The sequence below is a fragment of the Mya arenaria genome, chromosome 8 (genome assembly GCF_026914265.1).
Source record: "Mya arenaria isolate MELC-2E11 chromosome 8, ASM2691426v1".
NCBI lineage: Eukaryota > Metazoa > Mollusca > Bivalvia > Myida > Myidae > Mya > Mya arenaria.
Genome location: NC_069129.1, coordinates 25,546,141 through 25,567,825, shown reverse-complemented (window position 1 = coordinate 25,567,825; position 21,685 = coordinate 25,546,141). Strand labels below are relative to the sequence as shown.

Genomic DNA, 21,685 nt, shown 5'->3' with positions numbered 1-21,685 from the left:
CTTCATTCATGATATAAAGGAATCACAAAAATACACCCATACAAAAAAGCACACGACAGAATTTCTTTTCCATGTACATGTATTATTTTCAAGGTGAACTCTTTAGATATGGATTGAAGGACTGTTATATAGTTTGAACAATATATATTTCATATAAACACTTGAATTGCATTTTAATTTCCAGATAGGCAAAGTAATTCAAATCGCGATAAATACACAAGGGAAAGTAATCACAACCAAATTATCTTTTCTGTTATCTCATTTTATCATTCTCAATAATTTATTTCCATTTTTTACTAGTTCGTGTCTCTGGTAAATAAACATGTACCATTGTACAATATCATGTCGTTTGAGCAACTAAATGCAATTTAGTATCATTGTTAAGAACATTATCGACCCCGTACATTTGGTGTCATAAATGGGGAAAATTGAATGTTTGTTTGCATGAAGAAGTGTTGTAAATGTTGTTAAGTTGATAATATACATTGTAATTAAAACTATTTGGTACTGTAGTGGTCTTAATTATTACATTTTTATTTGTTATTTATATATTGAAAAGAAAATGACCTTGCAAAACGTGCATTGTCGATTGGGTAGCATTATATCCAGAACCAATCCAAAACGGCGTTACAACCAAAGCGTTCATCCCCGTTTATTTCCCTTTGAAGCTCTATTTATTTTGCAGAGGAATAAAATAATTCGCGGCCAAATAAAAAAATATCTTATAACATAATTCAAAAACTTACAAGCTCAACATTAACTCTTTCATAACTTTATGCTACCCAAGCTGAACGCATTCTACCATTACCACTATAATACTTATCTTCCCCTTTTTTGTAGCTGAGCCCAACTTCTACAGTATGAATCTCCTGATGTTGGGAAAGACCTATCTTAAGCTACAGGATAATAAAATAGCGTACCTGTATTTGAGCCGCTGCAGGGACTACTACCCCATGAACACACCGGATGACAGAAGGGTAGGAAATCTTATCGGTTTGGTTGTTGAGTGTGGATGGTCTTTGAGCGCACCACACCAATTAATCGTTTCAAATCGTTAAAAAGGCCCAAATACGCGATTTTCGCTGTGCATTGAAATTTTAGCTTGACTTTTCGAAGAATAAGGACGGCTATACTACTCTACCCAGCGTCGGCGTCGGCGTCTGGTTAAAGTTTTAGGGCAGGTTGGGATTTTCACTTATAAGTCCAATACCCTACATTCAATTGACTTAATACTTGTTCAGGGCCATCACATAATGAGGTTAGATAACTCCATATTATCTTTTATACAAATTATGGCCCCTGATTGACTATGGTACTTAGGTTAAAGTTTTAGGGCAGGTTGGGATATTTATTGATAACTTCTATACCCTTCATTCAATTGACTTACTTCACACAATAGTTCAAGACTATCACACAATGAGGTTAGATAACTCCATATTAACCTTAATACAAGTATGACCCGTGATTGACATAAGTTAAAGCTTTAGGGCAGGTTAAAGTTTTAGGGCAAGTTGGTATTTTAATAAAAAAAAACACTTATATACCCTTCATTCAATGCACTTAATACTTCGCACAATTAATGATGACCATCTTACAATAAGGTCACAATACCCTATTTGAACCCTTAATACAAATTATGGGCCTTGATTGATCTTTTTTTATTTATTTTTTTAAATTTCTTTTGACAAGCACATTTTTATAAAGGGAAAACAACTTATTTGAATGACTTGCGCCATTGTTCGGGCGTGCTGGTGGGAGGGCAGCGTCAAAGTTACCTTATGTATCGAATAAATTTAGCTAGGTTTGACATAAAGAGATAAAGTATATACAAAGAATTTATGGAGACCTTTTATGGGAATCCATTTGAGGTCCCTAGGATGAAGGTCAAGGTTACTATTAATAGAAAAAGGGTTGGTATTAAATAAATTAAGTAAGGGTCTACATATTGTGACCAAACTTCGTATACAGGAAGAGTTTATATAGACCTTTCCTGACATTGTGTTTTGGGCCCCGAGAGTTATAGTCTAGGTCAAGGTCACTGTTGCTAAAAAATGGTTAGTACTGAATAACTCAAGTAAGGGTTTACATAGTGTGACCAAACTTGGTATATATGACAAGTGTTTGCAGAGCTTTTATTGGATTGCCTTTTGGCCCCTAGTGTCAAGGTCACTGTTACTTAAAATAGATTGCTATTTTAGTTATGGTTGACATACTATGACCAAACTTGATATGTAGGAAGAGTTTATGGAGGACTTCCATGGGATTGTGTTTTGGGCCCTTAGGGTCAAGGTCACTGTTACAAACAATAGGAGAAAGCAGTTGAAACTGCATCTCTTCTGCCAATTATTAAAGATCCGGTTTTTTTAAACATCGCGATTCTTGTTCACTTTTTAATTTGATTGCTTTTGACAGGCACATATTACATCGTTATTGTATTCAATTCTAAGTCAAAGCGGCGTAGTCGAGCGCGCTGTCTTACGACAGCTCTTGTAATTTATTATTTTGAACCTGACTCATTGGTGACATGACTGACATCAGAAAAAATGCCTTATTTCTTTGGTCCCTCGCTCGGAAAAATCCCTCCCACTCATTTTTGTATAGGTGGACATAATCTCCCCCCACATCTAAATAAAAATGATTTTGAAAGTTCAAAATGAAAAAAAGTCATGGCCTGGTATTCAATATTGGTCTTAATTGGGTCTTAAAGCATTATGTAGCTAATCGATTTTGTCTGCCTCTCGAAATAAAAAAAACCCATAAAAATGATGTTGAAAGTTTAAAATGAAGAAAGACATGAGCTGGTATTCAATATCGGTCTTAATTGGGTATTAGAGGAATGTAGCTAATCCGATTAGTTGCTATTTATAACTTACCAATAGAGTGAATAAAGTATATGATGTATGACCATAACATAAACTTAATTTGCTTATTGAATACCATCACATAATTTGTAAACATTGAACTTTTGAATGTTAGTTGTTATTCAATTTTGAATTACATTTAGAAGAAGGCTGTCACTTTTGTTGACCGTTTTGCAGGGTAATGAGAAGCTTTTAAACATGCACTCTCACAAATTGACAGTTGTAGCCTTTTTTCTTAGAATCAGCTTATTTTGGCATCAGTGCCTTTAATTCAATCAGATCAGGTCTAACAATATCTCACAAAGAGAACAGATCTTAATTGTTCAGTAAACTGCCAAAAAAATCATTTAAGTATTAAAGCGTTTGTAAAGCGTTTAGCCATAAAACATCAATTTTTAAATAGAAATATGAAAACTGTGATCTGCTCCTTTGTCAGCAGTCTTATATCACTAGTTTCCAGACATTTATGCAAAAAAATTCACATTTCAAGACAAAAATGGAAAGTTGTCAAAACAATCAATCTGTGAGAGTGAGCCTTAAAAGGTGTTATTCAACCTGTTATTATTTCTTTATTTGTAAAAACAAACAAAATTTAATGAAGTTGTTTTCATGCCTTTACATATAGGCCCTTAAAGTATTGAAAATAATTTATGCTATTGCATATCGATGAGGCTGAATGAAAATAACTTATTTCCAGGGCTTCTAAAAGTTTGGAAACTAAGTCGGTCCGGACCAGGCAGTTATTACTATATGTCGAATGTGTGTAGTTGATAATTGATGAATGTATTGACATGTAGAATGTTTAATTGTTTGAATGTGACATGCAAGTGTAATTAATACAATAAAGATATTATTATTTATATATTTCTTAATGTTTTGTTGTTTCCAGGCCAATATATATGTAAAAAGCTTTTGCAATGCCGAAGCCAAGCAGTTATTGGCCATGCTGACCTCAGGTGCTGGACGAAAAACAAGAGATTGATATACAAATCTACTAGTGGACAAATAGTATACTAAGTAAATGTTGTATTAAGGACTAAAACTCCTGGTTGTATTTATGTTTGTGTCCATGTTTATTTCTGTGATTGGCTAACAATCATGAAACTCTTTCAATATGAACTGCCAGTTTTGGCATCCATTGAAATATATGCTACTAAAAAGAAACTAAGATTTTCCTTAAAAGATCTAACAACCCTCAAACATGTTGCACAATGGACGTTGACATTCTATTTTCAGTCACATTCAGTCACAGAAAATGGACCCATGTCTGTTATTTTATAGTTTATATCATTATGTATGTTGAAGTTCAAGGTTATTGTTATCACTTTTGCAAAAGTTTCAAAAAAATGTACACAATAATGAACACTGACGTTGAATAAGTATGCAGCTATCTTGATTATAGATGAATTTAATCATGTTAGTTTTGTGAATGTAAAAGACTAAAAAAATGAGTTTGTTTAGTATCTACTGAAATGACGAAGCAATAGTTTGGTGAAAAAATCTTGGAGTGTGATGTAGTTCAGATGAAATTTTTTTTGGTGCTGTTCTGATAACTATTGATTATATAGATATTAAATTGATCAATTTGAAATCATAATATGTATTTGATCGATTTAAAATCATTATATATATAAATAAATATATTTATATGTAAAATAAATATATATGTAACTAAAAATTTATCTTGGATCTGAATGGACTCTAATGCAGGTCTTGCACCATTATAGTGTTCCAACATGTAAATGGTTAATGTGCTTGTCTTGTAAGGGACTTCCCAGCCAGCAAAACTTATGGGACCCATATGGGTCCCACATGGGTTACCATATGGGTCCCATATGGGCTACCCATCTGGGCCCCACATGGGTTTTGCAACAGGGCTCCATGTGGGTCCCATATGGGCAACCCATATGGGCTGAATGTGGGACCCATATGGGCCCCACATGGGTTTTGGAACTGGGCTCGATTTAGGACCCATATGGGCCCCACATGGGTTTTTGAACAGGGCTTGATATGGGACCCATATGGGTCCCACATGGTATTTGTGGGCTCTATATGCCCTACCTAAGCAATTAATTTGGGGTAAACCGTTACTTTTGTTATTACAGGTTATAATATATTGATTCCAATTACCTAAAATATTTGATCTTGAGTGTTCACCTATTGCATTACTATCCTTTCATTGATTATCTCTACAAACAGCTATGTTGAGAAGTACAAATGACATAATGTCAACATAATATTTCATTACACAACAAAGATAGCAATAATCTTATTAAGTTTATTAACATGAAAACATTAGAAATGTAAAACAAGATGTACACTAAAAAAGACAACAAAAATTACATACTGACAATGCTAAGATTTTGCGTAATACTGGCAATATAAAAGTGGCACACAAATGTCACTGAAATTATGACACATTTTTTTCAGTTTGGTTTGACAATACCAAGCTAAAACTATCTAGTACATTTATATGGTAATTTGATTAATAACTTAATTATAAGTGAAGACTTTGTTTTATTGATTGTATCTGTCAGTTAAAGCTGTCAAACTGAAAAAGTGTGTCAAAAATTACATGTAAAAAAACACACTTTTTAAAGGCTTTAACGACATTCGGAGCTCCTCGGCCATTTTATCAAAAACAACCTCTGATGTATTTGGACGGTTTACATACTCAAAAAGCGGTACGTTTAAGTCCGCTGCAAGTAGATCGCGTAGTAATTTTTTTTAGCAGTTAAACTTTATGACTTAACTCTTGGGAATCTTAATTATGATTGCAATATTACACTTCACTGGCAATCAATTTAAACTTAGATTAATAAAAACAATTCTAAAACCCTACATTTAATTAATGATATAATTAAGAAATTTAACTGATGTACCGGCATACATCTAAGGTTGTTTTCGATAAAAATGGCCGCGGAGCTCCGAATGCTTTAAAGAATGTGTTTTAAAAAAAATACACTAATCGAAAGACGCACAATTCTAATAAACAGAGCATGGAGTGCATCTACACATTCAAGTATAACAATATTGCTTAGACATAAAGCAGCGTTTCAAACCAGAAATGAAATAACAGTTTCAAGTTCATTGGTACAGTGGATTCAATCACACAAATCATACATGTAAAATAAAAAAGAATTTAAAAGGAGAAAAAATTAAACACAAACCAGAGCTATTGACTAACACAATTAATGTACCTTGTAATACTGACTAGTGAACTGACATGACTGAATGTTAAAACATATATATATCCGTATTTCCTCCATGTATGTTGAGTTACATTACAAAATACATATGAAACAAAAGTAGAGCAACAGCATATAAGTTATAACAAATATTTACATAATAAAATTATATCATTTAGACTCGATTCATTGTTGTATATCAAGAAGAATTTATTAATATATTCACGCTCAATCCATAGGTTAAAAAATGTATCTACCATATACAAATCTGGGATCACTGTTATCGCCAGGGAAATAAATGGGGTTGATATAATTAAAGTCATCTGGCCCCAATTTCTCGAAAGTTCTTAAGCGTAACACCCGTAAGTAGCTTATTTCATTCAGCCAAATTCCTTACTTCATCTTAAAATAAGTTTATTTTGAGTGTATCAAAGTTTAAAATGGTGTACCCAGGATAAGAAAATATTATAGTAAAACAAAAACCGACATCATTCTGAGATATTATGATAATTATTCAATGTCAACAGGTTTCGCTTATTAAGAGTCTTCTTTAGAACAATCATCCAAATGTGAACTAAACATATTTGTCTTGTTGATGGGTCTCTTATTAGTCATGGACAGTTTGTCTTATGTTTATACAAAAAAGTAAAAGCAACATGGATTTGCCTATAAATATAGATAAGAAATGCCCTTCTTGAAGCCCTTAATGATATGAAAATTTAGGGGAAAAGTTGGAGATATCTCATTATTACATTATTGTGATACATTTTGCATACAAACTACATAACATGTCACACGACATTGATGTGTTTATGATAAAACAATAGAAGCATACATATTGTATATTATCAATTTGAAAAATAGTCTGACAAGTTTTGCTGGTTTAATTCTGAGTCGTAAATCCGTATGTTCGTGGTTCGTGGAATCGTAAATTTTATGGTAAGTAAATAAGTCAACATTCTACTCCGGAAGCATCGGAGTGACTCTTGCTCGGTCTTTGCGGCCAACCTCACGACTCCGCGACTCGGAAAGCCACTTCTATATGGCCCCCTCCATTTCCTTGCGGTTCTAAAGTGTGTTGCTGGGTTCAATTATTGACATCCTGTAAATAGTGTTAGTGGATAAATGAATATCTGAGACAGTTATTTCATCAAAGTGATTATCAAATGTTTAGTAATAAATAAGCAGCATTTTATCGTCAACTATATATGGCAATTTTAGCTAGGCAGATAAATTTAGGTATCTTAAAAAGTTTGTCATTTTTTAACACTAATACTCAGTTATATTTTTTTAAAAATCCATTGATGTATATGCACAGCATAGGTAGTTTCATTTAGCACACCTTAATATATACAACAACAAAACCACCTACTGAAAAAGATGTTTATCAAGTGGAGTCTGTCCAGTTTCTTTTTTTGTTTGGTTTCCTTTAGGTTGTATTGGCGGGCCAGATTTGTTGTCAACACCGTCTTCATTATCCGGGAAAACGTGTCCACTGTGTCACTCCCACCATATTCTGCCAAGTATTTTACCTTGAACAAAAAATGAAAATGCTTGTAAATCCACATATAAATGCAAAACAGCAAAAACTTTCAAGCAGAACCATAGTATCACACTCAATGTGGTACAATTAAATATTAAAATTTGAAGCACTGTCAGCGCCCCCTATACTGGCTCAGTTTGTGTGCCTGCCCTTATATTGATAATATCAGATCACGTTTCAAAAACAAACTTAAATGAATAATGTCACTTCAAAATGTAATTTTAAAGCTCAAATTATGCATTTTTAAATTTAAAGACACCTCATAAAAAATATCAGTCAACTATGTTTGGGAAACTTACAATGGATGTTGCAGCATTCGCTTGTGACTTTCGCTCTTTGAAGGCTGCCAAATCCACCAGTTTTGAGGGGGAAAAATATCTCCTCTGGCAACTCACTCGGAACTGCATCTTGTGCTGAACCTCTCGCCAGGATGAGACGCAGGAGCTGCGTATGCTATCGCAATTGCTCCTGCTGGTTTTCCAAAATCACAAAGATCCAGGTGTCCTGATCTGGAACAAATAACATTCTGTCAAAAATAAAAATTTAAACAAGACACTTCAGGTAATAAACAGTGAACCATTAAACCAATAATGTGATTGGCTGTTTGTTAATGTTTATAATAATATAAAGATGCAAGGTTCAATTATGAAAACCGTACTACATTCCATTAACATTTTCTATTTACCTTTTTGGATTCTGCTCTGCCGAGCATCGAATAATGAACAGGTAGATGGAATGTTGGGGGGTGTTGGTCTTGACTGTAACAGGGCCATCATCCTCATCATCACCATTAGCATCAGTGGCACCCTGGCTCATATCCTCGTACAGCCTCGATCCTTGGTGCACTTTTAAATTGGATAAAAGATTAATGATTGTCAGAATCCATTCAAGAGAGAAGAATGTTAAAATCTCTTTGGAGGTCTATATGTAAATAGGTTCCCCACACCTGCATGAACCATTAATTTGCCGTTGTTTTTATTTAGTTTTGTTTTGTTTTGGCATCTGCCATCCCGAATGCCTTTACTTTATAATTTATAAATTATCGCGAAATTATATGACAAAATACAAAATCGTAGAACAAACAATACTTCTACAAGAAATTCATCAGTAATTCACTTGTTTAAAATCAAATTACTATAAATATAAATACAAGTTGCTTTAAAAGTTGAATAAGAACCCTTACCTTTTCTTTAAAGATGAATTTAACCATTGTTTTTTCACTCAATCACGTTCATCATCCGCGCGTCTATAAAATGTCACGTGACAATTTTTTCTGCATATTTTTTTTATTTGTGACTAAATTGCTACTAAAAACACAAATGCAAAAGGTTTATATTTAAGAAGTAATAAAAAAATGAAAATACGGAAAAATATTTGTTCCTTGTGTATTTATGTATCATCGCCACAACATCGTGCCTTACCATCTAACACTGCCCTACTATAATGATAATGCCGAGTATATGGGACCCATATGGGACCTATCTGGGGCATATCATGTCAAAAGATGTGAATCCGATTCATGAAATAATGAACTTTTTTCACATAGTATCGATGTTTACATATTTTCATATAACAATGATCTTTGTTTCCCTTTGTATATCCAATTAATATAGATGAACAGCTATATGGGTCCCATCTGGGTCCCATCTGGGCATTCTCAACCATATGGGTCCTATATGGGCCCCATATGGGCTTTTTGCCCAGATTCAGCCCATATGGGACCCATTTAGCCTTGCTTGCTGGGTTAGGGGTTGCCTTTTCGTTTTAAGGACAAGAAAAAAATAAACTCTCTGGCACTTTCTTAAAAAAGTAGGGAGCATTGGATTTTATTTAATATCACTCATTTGTTTTCATGTCTTTCCAAAAAGGTTACCTAGTCAATATTTAATTTATCAGCTTATTTGATACATACTGAATATGTATGTCTGATGAAACAATAGATTTTCATGGACTTCAGAAAAAAATCTAAATAGTTTCATCATAATATTATATATAAAAATCGACTTTCAGTACAATTCTAAAGCTTAAAATACAATTTCCAGTATAAATTATATTTAAGGAGTATAAACTGCCAATAAATACTGCCAATAGGAAAAATCTCTCCTATAAGGAACCACTCCTATGATTTTCATGGAAGTGCCCTTGTTTATTGTATGTATGGTGTTGACAAAGTTTGTGATTCAGATTGTAAGGCTATAAATATTCATCGATTAAATGTGTCTAATTTTATTGTGTCATTTAATCTTTTGATATTTATATCTCCCCGCATAAATGGATAGACAAATTGTTTTTGCTTGACTTGTCCGTCTGTCGATCTGTCATAACCAGTTCGGTTCAAGGTCAATGCCTGAGAGGTCAAAGGTCATATGCATATATTTCGTGTCCACTCTTTTGAACCATTTGAGGGATTTTGAAATAACTCGCCACAAATGTCCACCATATTAAAACGATGTGCAGAGCGCATGTTACAACCAGTTCGGTCCTAGGTCAAATGTCACATGACTATAATAATGCTAGATTTCGTGTCTGCTCAATATCTCCTGAACCGTTGGAGGGATTTTGAAATAACTACCAACAAATGATAACCATATTGGAACGATGTACAGAGCCCATGTTTCAACAAGCCCTGTTCAAGACCAAGGTCACACTTGGTCAAAGTCGATATGACGACATTTCGTGTCCGCTCCATATCTCTTGAACCGCTCGAAATATTTTTTATTACTTGCCTCAAATGTTCACCATGTCACACCTAGAGGTCAAATGTCATATGACAATATTTCGTGTCTGCTTCATATATCTGGAACTGCTTCAAGGATTTTAAAAATACTTCCCACAGATATTCACCATTTTGAGACGATGTGCATGGCGCATGTTGCAACTAGCTCAGTTCAAGGTCAAAGTCACCCATTAGGTCAAAGTTCATATTACTATAATATGACTATATACCGTGTCCTCTCCAAATCTCGTGAACCGCTTGAATGATTTTGAAATAAACCATAAATGTTTACCATATTGTAAAACATCTGGCTCTTTCTTTCAGTCTCTGTCAGAATGGCGTCTAATTAATCGAATGTGGAACAAGGAAAAACAACATTTCTCATTTCAATTTCAATCTTCAATATTTCAAGTTCAAACAGTACAACTTCAAGAACCTATGGTTTATCAATAACAGTAGCAGCGCAAAAACTGTTAACAAGCAATTGTAAATTGACTACTTCAACACAAACCTCAAGAATCAGATTATGTATGGATGAGCATTTAGAACTATTGGAATGAAAGTAAGTAGTACAACTCTGATGCAATTCCAAATGTCCACAGAAGCATATTTACAATATAAAGACGTTGTGCAGAGTTCATGTTACAACCAGTTCTGTTTAAGATCAAGGTCACACCTAGAGGTGAAAGGTCAACCGACAACATTACGTGTCTGCTCCATATGTCGTGAACCGCTTGAAGGTTTTGTAAATAACAACCCACAATAGTTAATCATTATGAAACGATATGCAGAACGCATGTAACAACAAACTCGGTTCAAGGTCAAGGTCACACCTAGAGGTCAAAGGTCATATGACAACATTTCGTGTTCGCTCCATATCATTTTAACCGCTTGAAAATTTTGTAATTACTTTCCACAAATGTTCACCATATTAAGACGATGTATAAATCGCATTTAACAAGTAGCTCAATTCAAGGTCAATGTCCCTCTTAGAGGTCAAGGGTCACATGACTATATTTTGTGTACGCTCCATATCTCTTGAATCACTTGGAGAATTTTGAATATTTGTAAACACAAAGTACAGCGTCTAGGCCACGTGTCCCTAGTCGAGGATCCGTCGCCAATTTTATGTTACAGTAGCATACAGAACACAGTAGTGTTCAGCAGACGAATGAACTCAATAAAATGGAAAGTACATATGAAATGTACTAATTATAAGTCAGTCATATTTCAAACTTGACTTTCAATATACACTTTACATGGAGTGAATCAGTTTAACTAGACTACCATTACATGAGGATAGAGGCTTCCAAGTCTCAAACATTTTATTCAGATGTCAGCAGCAGTAGGTACCTTCTGTGCATGTTCCGATGTTTGTGTTTCCATTCATATTCTTTTCTAATTCCTAATGTTCAATGTCGTGTCTAAATAACACAACCACAGGGGGAGACATCTGTTTTCGATGACAAAAACAACCGTCCGGTTTAACTTGGTTTTAAACGGAGACCATTTCAAATCAACTGTTTATTTATATAATACATGGTAATACATGTACATTTCACTATCATTGATATGAATTTCATAACAAAAAATAACGAGTTTTATGTTAAACAATACTAGAGTAGTCGCAATTAGTAGTACTTTTAAATGTATATTGATTCAATGACAGCCAGCTTTTATAAGAAACAGTTTACATTACATTATTTACAAAAGCAAATATTCTATAATTAGAGAATACACTAGATCAATAATTACCACATGCACTTTATCATCAAATTATGAACAATCTGCTTAAACAATCTGCATGAGTAAAGTGAGCTGATGAAAAGGTGTGATACCAGGTTTACACAACCCATAGTTTAATTGTAATCATGAACTAAATACATCATGATTTTTTTATTCATTTTAACACACATAAAGCTATGACAGTGTGTGTATACCACGTGATAAACAACGTCATATATGCTACGTCAGAAAGCATCATTTTGCTTAAGATAAAGACTTAAAACAAAGATATCTTTTCTTTTACTACACCATTTTACCTTTACCATTCCGTATTGTAAAAAGGTTTGTCGAAGTGTTTAAAGAAACTAAACTCTCAATCAAACTCTGGTAAACGACTGGAGGTAGGGCTCCGTAAGCGGCGTAGACTGCGCTATGTTTCATTTAAAATGGTGAAGAAATAGTGAAGTTATCTTTGTTTAAAGTCTTCATTTGAAGCAAAATATTGCCTTCCGACGTAGCATTTTATCAGGTGGTATACACACACTGTATAAGGAACTATTGAAATGTTTCCAAACAGGCCACACATGTTATATATAATATAAAGAAAATATCGCTATGACTACCCCTCACGCATCACTTCTGTTCCGTATTGGAATTTATCGAGTTATTGATATTATCGCAAAAACCCATATTTATTCCAGTTTAATTTGGTGGAGAAGTACATTAACATAATTAATCAGCAAAGCGAGTAACAATTAAATTAGAACAAATCTAATTAATAAAAATTAATTTAGTTTGTAAACGGCCAATAACTCGACGCTGAAATAAGTTAATAGAACAATAATTTTGTATAACAGTTATTTAGCAATAGCTATTGCAATTTATTTTTTTCTTTGCTTTCATATTTTTATTAACACTCTGAACGTAACTTTTATCGACTGTTCACTTTTCGGAACATTTTCAAATTTATTTCTATCAAATTCGTCCTAGAAAGTCAACATCACTCTGCATGACTAAATAGTTTCATTTTCCATGCAAATGAATGTATATCATCATCATCATCATCATCATCATCATCATCATCATCAGTTAAGACTACAATTCAGGCGTAGTTTAAACAGCGAGTAAAGAGACTTATAGACAAAATGTTACTTTTAAAATATTGACATTCATTTTTGTTATACAATCGTTAAACTTATATTGTCCGCTTGCCCAGTTTTTTATCTTCTTCTTTTAGACACTTTAGAGGCAGTCAAACTTTGCCTCGTATATTTCCTTCGTTTCAACGTTGCGTGCAAAGGAATGCAGTTCACTTTCACGGACAATGATTCCATAAGCAAGAGCGCTGAAAAGAGGCCACCCTGTAGGTGGTGGACGTATTATCAGATTTCCTATTTCCTCACACTCTTCGTCTGCGGTGGTGTACTTTGGATCCTTTTTTGTTGATTTATAAACTTGTGCCACTACTGGAAGCTTTGATGATAACATGAGGCTCAAGAAGGTATCGGTAATAATAGTATATCATGCAATATCGTCGAACACATCTCCTTTCTTTAGAATTTCTCCCCGTGTTATTAATTTTTTGAAAATCTCAGTGCAGAGGTTCTTTCCATTCTTTTTTATTTTAAGTTCTTCCGGATCTATTCCGTCCCGGAAAGGTCTAGCAATGGAAAACCCATAGGAGAATCTTGCTATTCTTTCTGTTATAGCTCGTGGTTTTTTCCCATACAAAACCGCACCTTTTAAAACAGCCAGTCCGGGATCGGTAGGAACGACGAGCCTTACTCCAGGTATTTCATTTTCAATGCGTTCTTGGATGTATTTCGATTCCGAGAATCCACAGACCATCAAAACGGTGTTGATCAAGCCAAGCTCATCGTCTGAGCGCATCTGTTGGATGAACCTGACAATACCATCAACTGCCTTGTCAAAAAAACCTTTCATGATGTCAGCTGAAATTTTTAACTTACCATTCCGCATATATTCAGCCTTTCCTGTGTACTTTGCATTGGCTTCACGAATTGCATCGTCATAAGAAACCTCGCAAGCTTCGAATGCATCTTTTAATTCCATAACGGGCAATTTGAAAACAATCGTACCGTTTTGAAAGGTACGTTTCTTTACTTCAAATGATTCCTGAATCTCCATATATGCATCTGTTTGCGTTTCAAGTAAGTGCTGTACCACGTTCAGTCAAAAAAAATCAGAGATAAATTCTTGAAACGCCTTGTCCACCAAAATGCCTCCGTATGCGGTGCCATCTGACCTTGCAATCTCTCTCAAATTGTGATCCTCTAGAACTTCATGTACTGCTAAATCAGCTGTTCCCCCTTGAAAATCGAAAATAAAGTGACCAAATTAAAACGTTTGTAGTTTCTGATATGTAACGACCAGTATATTTCATCATTTCATCATTAAATTTAACACGCAATCGTATCTGTTTTATACTTGTCTAGTATGGAATTAGCTAATCCGGTTCCCGCCAATATTATTCCTTTCGGACCGGACGTAGGCAATCAAATATCGTGCAAGATATTATTCTTATACTGATGTCGTCATTAGCATTGTTTATTCCCTTTAGTTGCTGTAACACTATTATTGCATTCATTTCTTATTAAATTGCTGCGAAACCATTTAGGAGATATGTGGAAAATGTTCCATACACATACGATCAGTTTATAAATGTTTGCCTTTTTCCAGTCATTTGAGAACTGCGGTAAGCGCTAGACTTGTGTTTATTCTTTCGACTACTACACTTGTGTCTGGATTTTCAAACACAGTGCTTTCCATTTACAAACGGAAATAACCTCTACGTCAGACCAGTTACCAATTTTAATACTAAGGAACCGAATTAAGTTTGCTGTTTTTCATTATAGCCTTCTGGCTAACATTCTTTATAAAACATATTTCCTATCGGTGTTTTATATATTCACGGACAACAAAACTGTTTCTTTTCAACAAAGGCTAAAGGAAAGTTGAAAAACATGTGTTATTGATAAGAATTCATATTTCTTACAATCTAAAAAGTAATCCATAGATACTTGTCCATATTTCTTTTAACATGTACTCCTATATTCGTTTATATTGATTGTGAAGAAAAAAGAACGACTAGTTATATTATAACAAAAGACTATGTGAAATTAATATTAGATATTTTTATATAATAAATATAAGAAAACGTTTACCGCCTAAATCAGCAACAATATATCTAAGTCCGACAGGAAATTGTTCCATTGCCACTGTTCCGTCTAGCTTAACAATTTTATTTAATTTTTGCATGTTGCAGAAAAGAGACGCAGCCTCTGGTTCCAAAATAAGTTTAAGGTCTTCGTCATCAATTTCAGCCTTCAAAAATAAAGGCAAGAATAGTCTAATGGTATACGTGTCAGTCTTTCATCTAAGAGATTGTGAGTTTGATCCTCACAAAGGGGATCTTTCTCATGACGTCTCAAAACGTACATCAGTACTGTTTCCTCCCAGGAATGGACTCGAGCGTGACTCTATAAGATGTCAGCTTTCGTCAAAATCGAAGTGAACTAAATTAGCATAAACTAATATAAAATAAATGTTTTATTTTCAATTCTTAATGACATCATTACGTTTACTGTTTATCAAAACTATGTTGGTGAACAAAGTTTGAATATGTGAGTTATTAGTGAAATACAATCGTTTACTTAACTTTACCTTATTTGCTGCTTCTCGCATGAACTGCTTAGCCGCGTCTGACCAGATTGCCGGAATAGTAATAACCCACAACACATCATCTGAGGAAACTCCCGTCATACTTTTTTTCAGCTGTTTGTAAAGTTCTTCTGAAAGGTGCTTAATCACTTTTGAGAAAACATCTATTGCTAGGAGCTCTTTACCGTTCAGGTCTTTTATCTTCGTTTCACGAGAAAGTTTCTGCAAACATGGAATTGCGTATCTGCACGTGAATAGGTAATAAACGACGCTAAAATAGTTTCTAGTTTTATATAGTTTTGTCGCAAGGACAAAGATACACATTCAATAAATTGTCCAAAATACCTTGTTTTTGTAGAGGCTCATTTTGAAGCGCTGAAAGAAGTAATATTTTTCTTTATCATCATTTTGACACATTGCCACATATTTTATTCCTGCATCGTATCCAAATGCACTGAAGGTTTCGTCTGGATTAAGAAGAACGCACGTTGGACCTTTTTCACTCCTTAAGCCTTCTGTCTGATAAATGCTGCAGTTGATTGGATCGTCCAGAAGTATATTGGTCGAAAATGCATATCCAGTAAATGTAGTTCCAAAATCAATAGCTGCAACAAAAAGATGTTTCCTTTCCGGTTTCGTTGATCTAGGTAAGGCATCTTTTGAGATTTTCCTTGATGATTCTTCACCGTTTGCGGTAGTCATGGCCTTTGTGAACTTGTCCCTGTAGTTGACAATGTATAAGTATATGTTTCCAAGGAGCGAAATGCCACGTACTAAATACACAATCAATTTCATTGATGTTGATAATTTATATATCTCATTTGGTATCAAATAATGTGATGTGATTTCATCGAACTCCTTATTTAAGCTTCTACATAACATGTAGTTGTTATAAGATCATGTTGACAAATGTATTGCATCTCTCGATTTTCGATTAAGAGCTCGATTTGCAAATAAAATCATTATTACAATTATAATGAGCCAAACTGTAATAATATATTCACAAGGAAGGCTAAGTAGAATTTTTTTTCTTATATAATATTTATATTTCACGAACGCCATGCACAAGTCCTACTGTCAAATTAAGGTATTGAGTTGTTTCCTTACACAGATGTTGAATTTCCTAAATGCCTGGTTAAACATATCTAGTACACGTGTTGCGGCTGTCACATTTAAAGCATCTGTTAATGACTAACCAATAGGTAGTGATATAAAGTAAAACATGATAAAATAGAAGCAACTACTAGTAATAGCTGACATCTATACCTTTTTGTTGTGTCAATACACATACAGTGGTTGCTTCTTTAACATTTGTGGGAGAAAATTATATCAATACAATCAACTTAAGACTGATCGCATTGTTGGGAACATTTATGACGCCATGCCACCAGTGTCCATATACACTTACGTTCTTGGTCTGAGTATCACATCTACGACTCGAGGGTGATAATCTTTATTTGGTAATAACATTCGTTATTTTTTATTTAAATTTGTATAAAATAGAAATGCTGTTTTCGTAGCGCCACCCAGAGTTATAGTGACTCAGATTGATATTTTTTTTGCAAGGTGCACAACTTCTCATTACTATATATGTTTGTTCCAGGACAAAACTTTATTGAAATGAACAAGGGGAGATAACACTGAAATAAAGTGCCCGAAATTTATATATATTTGAAGTTTCATATTACTTTTCCAATTAACTGTCCATTTTCAATCAATTGCTCGAGGTCATTTTTAGTATGTGCCGGGACAACGTTTGCATTATGATAAATGGACAGGGGGTGGGGTTGGGGTGGATGGTGGTATTTTGCAATAAAATACCACAGGGTTGGTTATAATTTTTGCAAGGTGCAACACTTTACATCAGTATATATCTATATTTTTAGTTTAAAGATGCACTCTCACTCCCAAATAAGAGTCACCACAATTAATATATTGTTTTAATCAGGGTTCGAATTTAACTTTTTTTAGTTAATACTAGCAAATTTTTGCGATTGCTAAAATTTTCAACTCGCAAAACCAGACACTCACTCGAATTTTTTTAAGGCAAACATTTGTGTTTGCAAGGAAAAAGTATATATTGTATGAAAAACAATGGTTTAAGGTATAGTATAATATTTTTTATGAATGATCATGTTATTGTACATAAAACAATATCATCATATCTGTAACACTGACATTACGTACTGAGGAAGTCTTGATTAGGCCATTATTGGTATGTGCGAAGTATTTTGAAAACGTTCCTTTCGTCATCTGTGTTTAGGGTCAATATAATGTTCAACTCCCTCTTCCACATCGCAACAGTTTTAACGGACGGATTATTTCATTTTGTCTTCTTTGTTTGGAACTGGTTTATCATTGCCATCAGCTGTCGGCAATTTTAAAATCAACACACGTATCTTTTTGCTTTTCATCATTAAACAGACTGTGTCTCGATACGATTATCGCCAAATACCGCCGCCAACAATGGAAACGAAAAACCAGTCAACAAAAATACATATAGTAACGAGTACCTGCTACATAGTAACGAGTACCTGTCTTTGCGCATAACGTTAATCTACGTCATCAATTTCTGTGTGATAATCGGAAAACGAAAGTAGGCATTTCTAAAATTAGTTTTATTAATCTATTGTGCAGGAATTGATCACCGATTATGTTCATATCTATTTCGAGGATTGCATATTTTCTGCAAATTTTGAACTCGCAAATTTTTGCGAGTGTCTTTAAAGCTGCACTCTCACAGATTGGACGTTTTTACAACTTTTTTTGTCTTGGAACTAGCCAATTTTTAAGAAAATGCATGGAAACCAGTAATACAAGAATGCTGACAAAAAATTGGATCACAGATTTTTATATTTATGTTCAAAAGTTATTTTAATGCATTTTTCTTAAACCGTTAGTAACGCTTTTTGTCATGAAGTATTAATTTTGGAAGGGAAATATGAAAATCTGCGATCTGATGTTTTGTCAGCAGTCTTGTATCACTGGTTTGCAGATATTTACGCAATTTTTTTTGTAAAAACGGTAAATTTGTGAGAGTGCAGCTTTAAATTCACATCGCATTTTTCAATTTTGGCTCGCATTTGAAAGTGTGCGAGTGCTAAATTCGAACCCTGTAAAATACCAAAAAGGATGGATAAATGTAAAAAACAAACAAGTTTTTATGAAGGATACAGTGTTTAATCTGAAAAAAGGAGCAAAAACACGGTATTTCTACCTTATGAGACGATATTAGTCCGCAATTAATCGCTTACCATTCAACAATCATTTAATATGTTTGCGTTTTTCAGCTATTAAATACACGGCTAAAATCTTGTTTTCAGAAATTAACATTTTCCATCAATGCATTATCAAGGAAGTAATTAAAGGTTTACACTCAAAGATTTATGCTTGTTACATATGTGTATTTATTGATTTTGAAGAAGAGTGTCACTTTAAATAAACTCCTTTAAGTTGTTTTGAGCTCTGCTCCAGACTTTACTATATAAAGATCATGTACACACATGTTAACCTTTGCTAAAACAAATAAACTGAAACTTAGATAAGTTAAAATTCAATCAAAATCAAACTTGTATGACCATTTCGGAAATGAACATTTTTATAGCACAGATAAGTTTCATTATTAAAATGCCATATAAATTCGTGCAAATCACGCGTTTTTAACAAAAAAATGTTTGTATTTTCATTTTTAGAGTATCCAGTTTATAGCTCATGCAAAATTTGAGACTAAGCCAAATATGGACATATTGCATTGGAATGTCTTGTGAGATTGCTGTAAAACTGCTGCTTTTTTATAGATATGATAGTTTTGTAACGGTTCGCTCTACGCGGCGGATGGGCGTTCATAGTATATCATTCCGTTTTAGACGGAAGTGCGTTCATAGAACGTATGTTTACTTGGTTGGTAATATGCACATAAGCAAAGCCCGGGCTCTGTGTGGATTGAGAATTTATTGTATATTAATACAAGTTGACCCCTGCAAAGTCGAGCATGCTTCTCTGAAGGGATCTGTTGCGTCTTTGACGTCGCACGATACAAAAATGGTAGCAGCCGTGGGATGTTGACAACTACCGAATCGGAGGTGCCTTACCAACGAATTTTCCAGACCGAGTCTTCTCGATGTGCGTTCATAGTATAACATTCCAGTATGATGCCGAATATAAGATGCCATATAGTGACAATTCTAGAAAAGCACAACTTTTAAAATGTTAAGAAAAATATTCAGAAGCTCTAGATAATTAACTACACATTGATATTATATACGTTGATTTTAAATCAGCGTTTAATAAGGTTCCATACATAAGACTCTTCACAAAGGGATGCAATATGGTAATAAGAAGAAAAAAATAAGTTTCAATTAAGAATTAAGGAGATTCTTACAGGCATGGTTCCGGGGATTGTCCTTTTTCTAATTTTCATGAATGACCTGTCCCACCTCCTCATACCAAGAACAAGCTTTGTCGCAGATGATATTAAGACTTATCAATTGCTTAAAAATTGAGACCAAGAGTCAGTACTCAAAGATGACATTTTGACTGCTAATGCACGTTCAGACAAGTAGCAAGTATTAGTTTTTGTAAAACAATGCGATGGCAACCACAAATAACCACAACTCATTGCGAATATTTCTCAGCATGTTATTAAGGGGGTAATCTCAGTAAAAAACAAAGTCGGACCGGTGTAATTATGGGACAGCAGCATATATTAGATAGAAGAACGACCAGTGTAAATACGTTAATTGACTCGTAGCCAATTCATATACATTGAAATTTATGAATAAAACAAGGAAGTTAACAAATATGAAATTGTTCAATACATAAATACATGTTTGAAAATTTTGAAACATTTTATGTTTCGTCCTTTAAACAAACCTTTGCAGCGTTATTGTTGATGATGTAATACACAAATATATCATTTTATGAGGTATTACATTCCTCAATTTTTTTCTTAATTTTTACTAAACCCTGAAATGTAAAAATAAGAGAGCATACTCACCCTTTATGTCCTTTTCAAGCCAATGACACAACGTAAGCCGTGATATAGTATTTGCAATGCATCACAAAATATTGTGGCTAAAATGTTTGCCTGATGTTAATATATGTGTTGACTTTCACGACAAGCGCTGTCCCAAATCTATAAGTACGCGATAAACTGTGGTCTGAATTGATATAACGATTATATTTGCTTATGGGTACATTTCTCTGCTCTTCACTGATAAATCATACGAAATTTGAAAGGTACACGCGCATTTAATGGCTAGGTGAGTATAAAGTGACGGAAGGAATATTGTATTCAATGAAAGCAAAGTATAGTTGCAAGTGGATGGCTTTACTGGATTTAATTTCGTGATTTGTACTTGCCTGATGAAATATACATAAGAATATTATCTCCTTTAAACATCAATCATCCGCTATATACAGCGATCACGTCACTTACCATGGTCACGTGATTAAAGCGCTCTATATAACCACCTGTAAACCCCATATCGTCAGTTTTATTTCCGGCGTCGAAACATCAACAAGTTTTAGTTTTCCTATAATTTAACGACAATTTAGTTGTGTTTTAACAATTATTTTATAGTTTTTAGATTATAAATTAGATTTTTATGGGTTATTATGGCCAACGCTTCGTTGGGCAACGATAGTGTTGAGAAAGACAGCTTGTCTTTAGTAGAAATTGAAGAGAACGAGTTTGACACTGAATCGGGTAGGTCACATGTTTCTCAGAAGAAATATTCTTGTAGCCCGCGAGCAAGCAAGAAAGAGCTAGATTCTTTGAGGTAAGATGGTAAGTCACGCTTCGAGAGCATTGACTCGAAATTGGACACATTTTTCAGTATGGTGGATACTGCTGGCTCGACCAGGCAGAGACCAGTAACCAGTGCTACTACTTGCACAGTAACTGATAGCACAGCCCCAAAGAGGGTTGCCACATTGATGCGTATTCGCCTCTCACCAATACAGGATACTG

At 34.1% G+C, this 21,685-nt stretch overlaps 1 protein-coding gene and 1 long non-coding RNA gene across 4 annotated transcripts; both read right to left on the bottom strand.

Moving 5' to 3' along the window:
* Positions 1 to 6,514: 6,514 nt before the first annotated feature.
* On the bottom strand, positions 6,515 to 7,948 carry LOC128245135 (uncharacterized). The gene is made up of 3 exons (XR_008263062.1): positions 7,892 to 7,948; positions 7,422 to 7,581; positions 6,515 to 7,151 (listed from the first exon to the last, which is right to left on the bottom strand). It is a non-coding gene; the product is annotated as an uncharacterized LOC128245135 (long non-coding RNA).
* A 3,990-nt stretch (positions 7,949 to 11,938) lies between these two features.
* Positions 11,939 to 20,835, bottom strand: LOC128244893 (heat shock 70 kDa protein 12B-like). 3 transcript variants are annotated; one of them, XR_008263008.1, is made up of 5 exons: positions 20,711 to 20,835; positions 16,060 to 16,435; positions 15,718 to 15,936; positions 15,219 to 15,547; positions 11,939 to 14,363 (listed from the first exon to the last, which is right to left on the bottom strand). XR_008263008.1 is itself a non-coding variant. In XM_052963008.1 (5 exons), the coding sequence occupies exons 2-5, from the start codon at positions 16,414 to 16,416 to the stop codon at positions 14,227 to 14,229; spliced, it is 873 nt and encodes a 290-aa protein (XP_052818968.1). In that variant the 5' UTR covers positions 16,417 to 16,435; positions 20,711 to 20,835; the 3' UTR covers positions 11,939 to 14,226. The 3 variants fall into 3 exon arrangements, 1 of the variants encoding a protein (XP_052818968.1); XR_008263007.1 differs by having other exon boundaries at positions 15,219 to 15,533; XM_052963008.1 differs by having other exon boundaries at positions 15,219 to 15,378.
* Between the last annotated feature and the right edge of the window lie 850 nt (positions 20,836 to 21,685).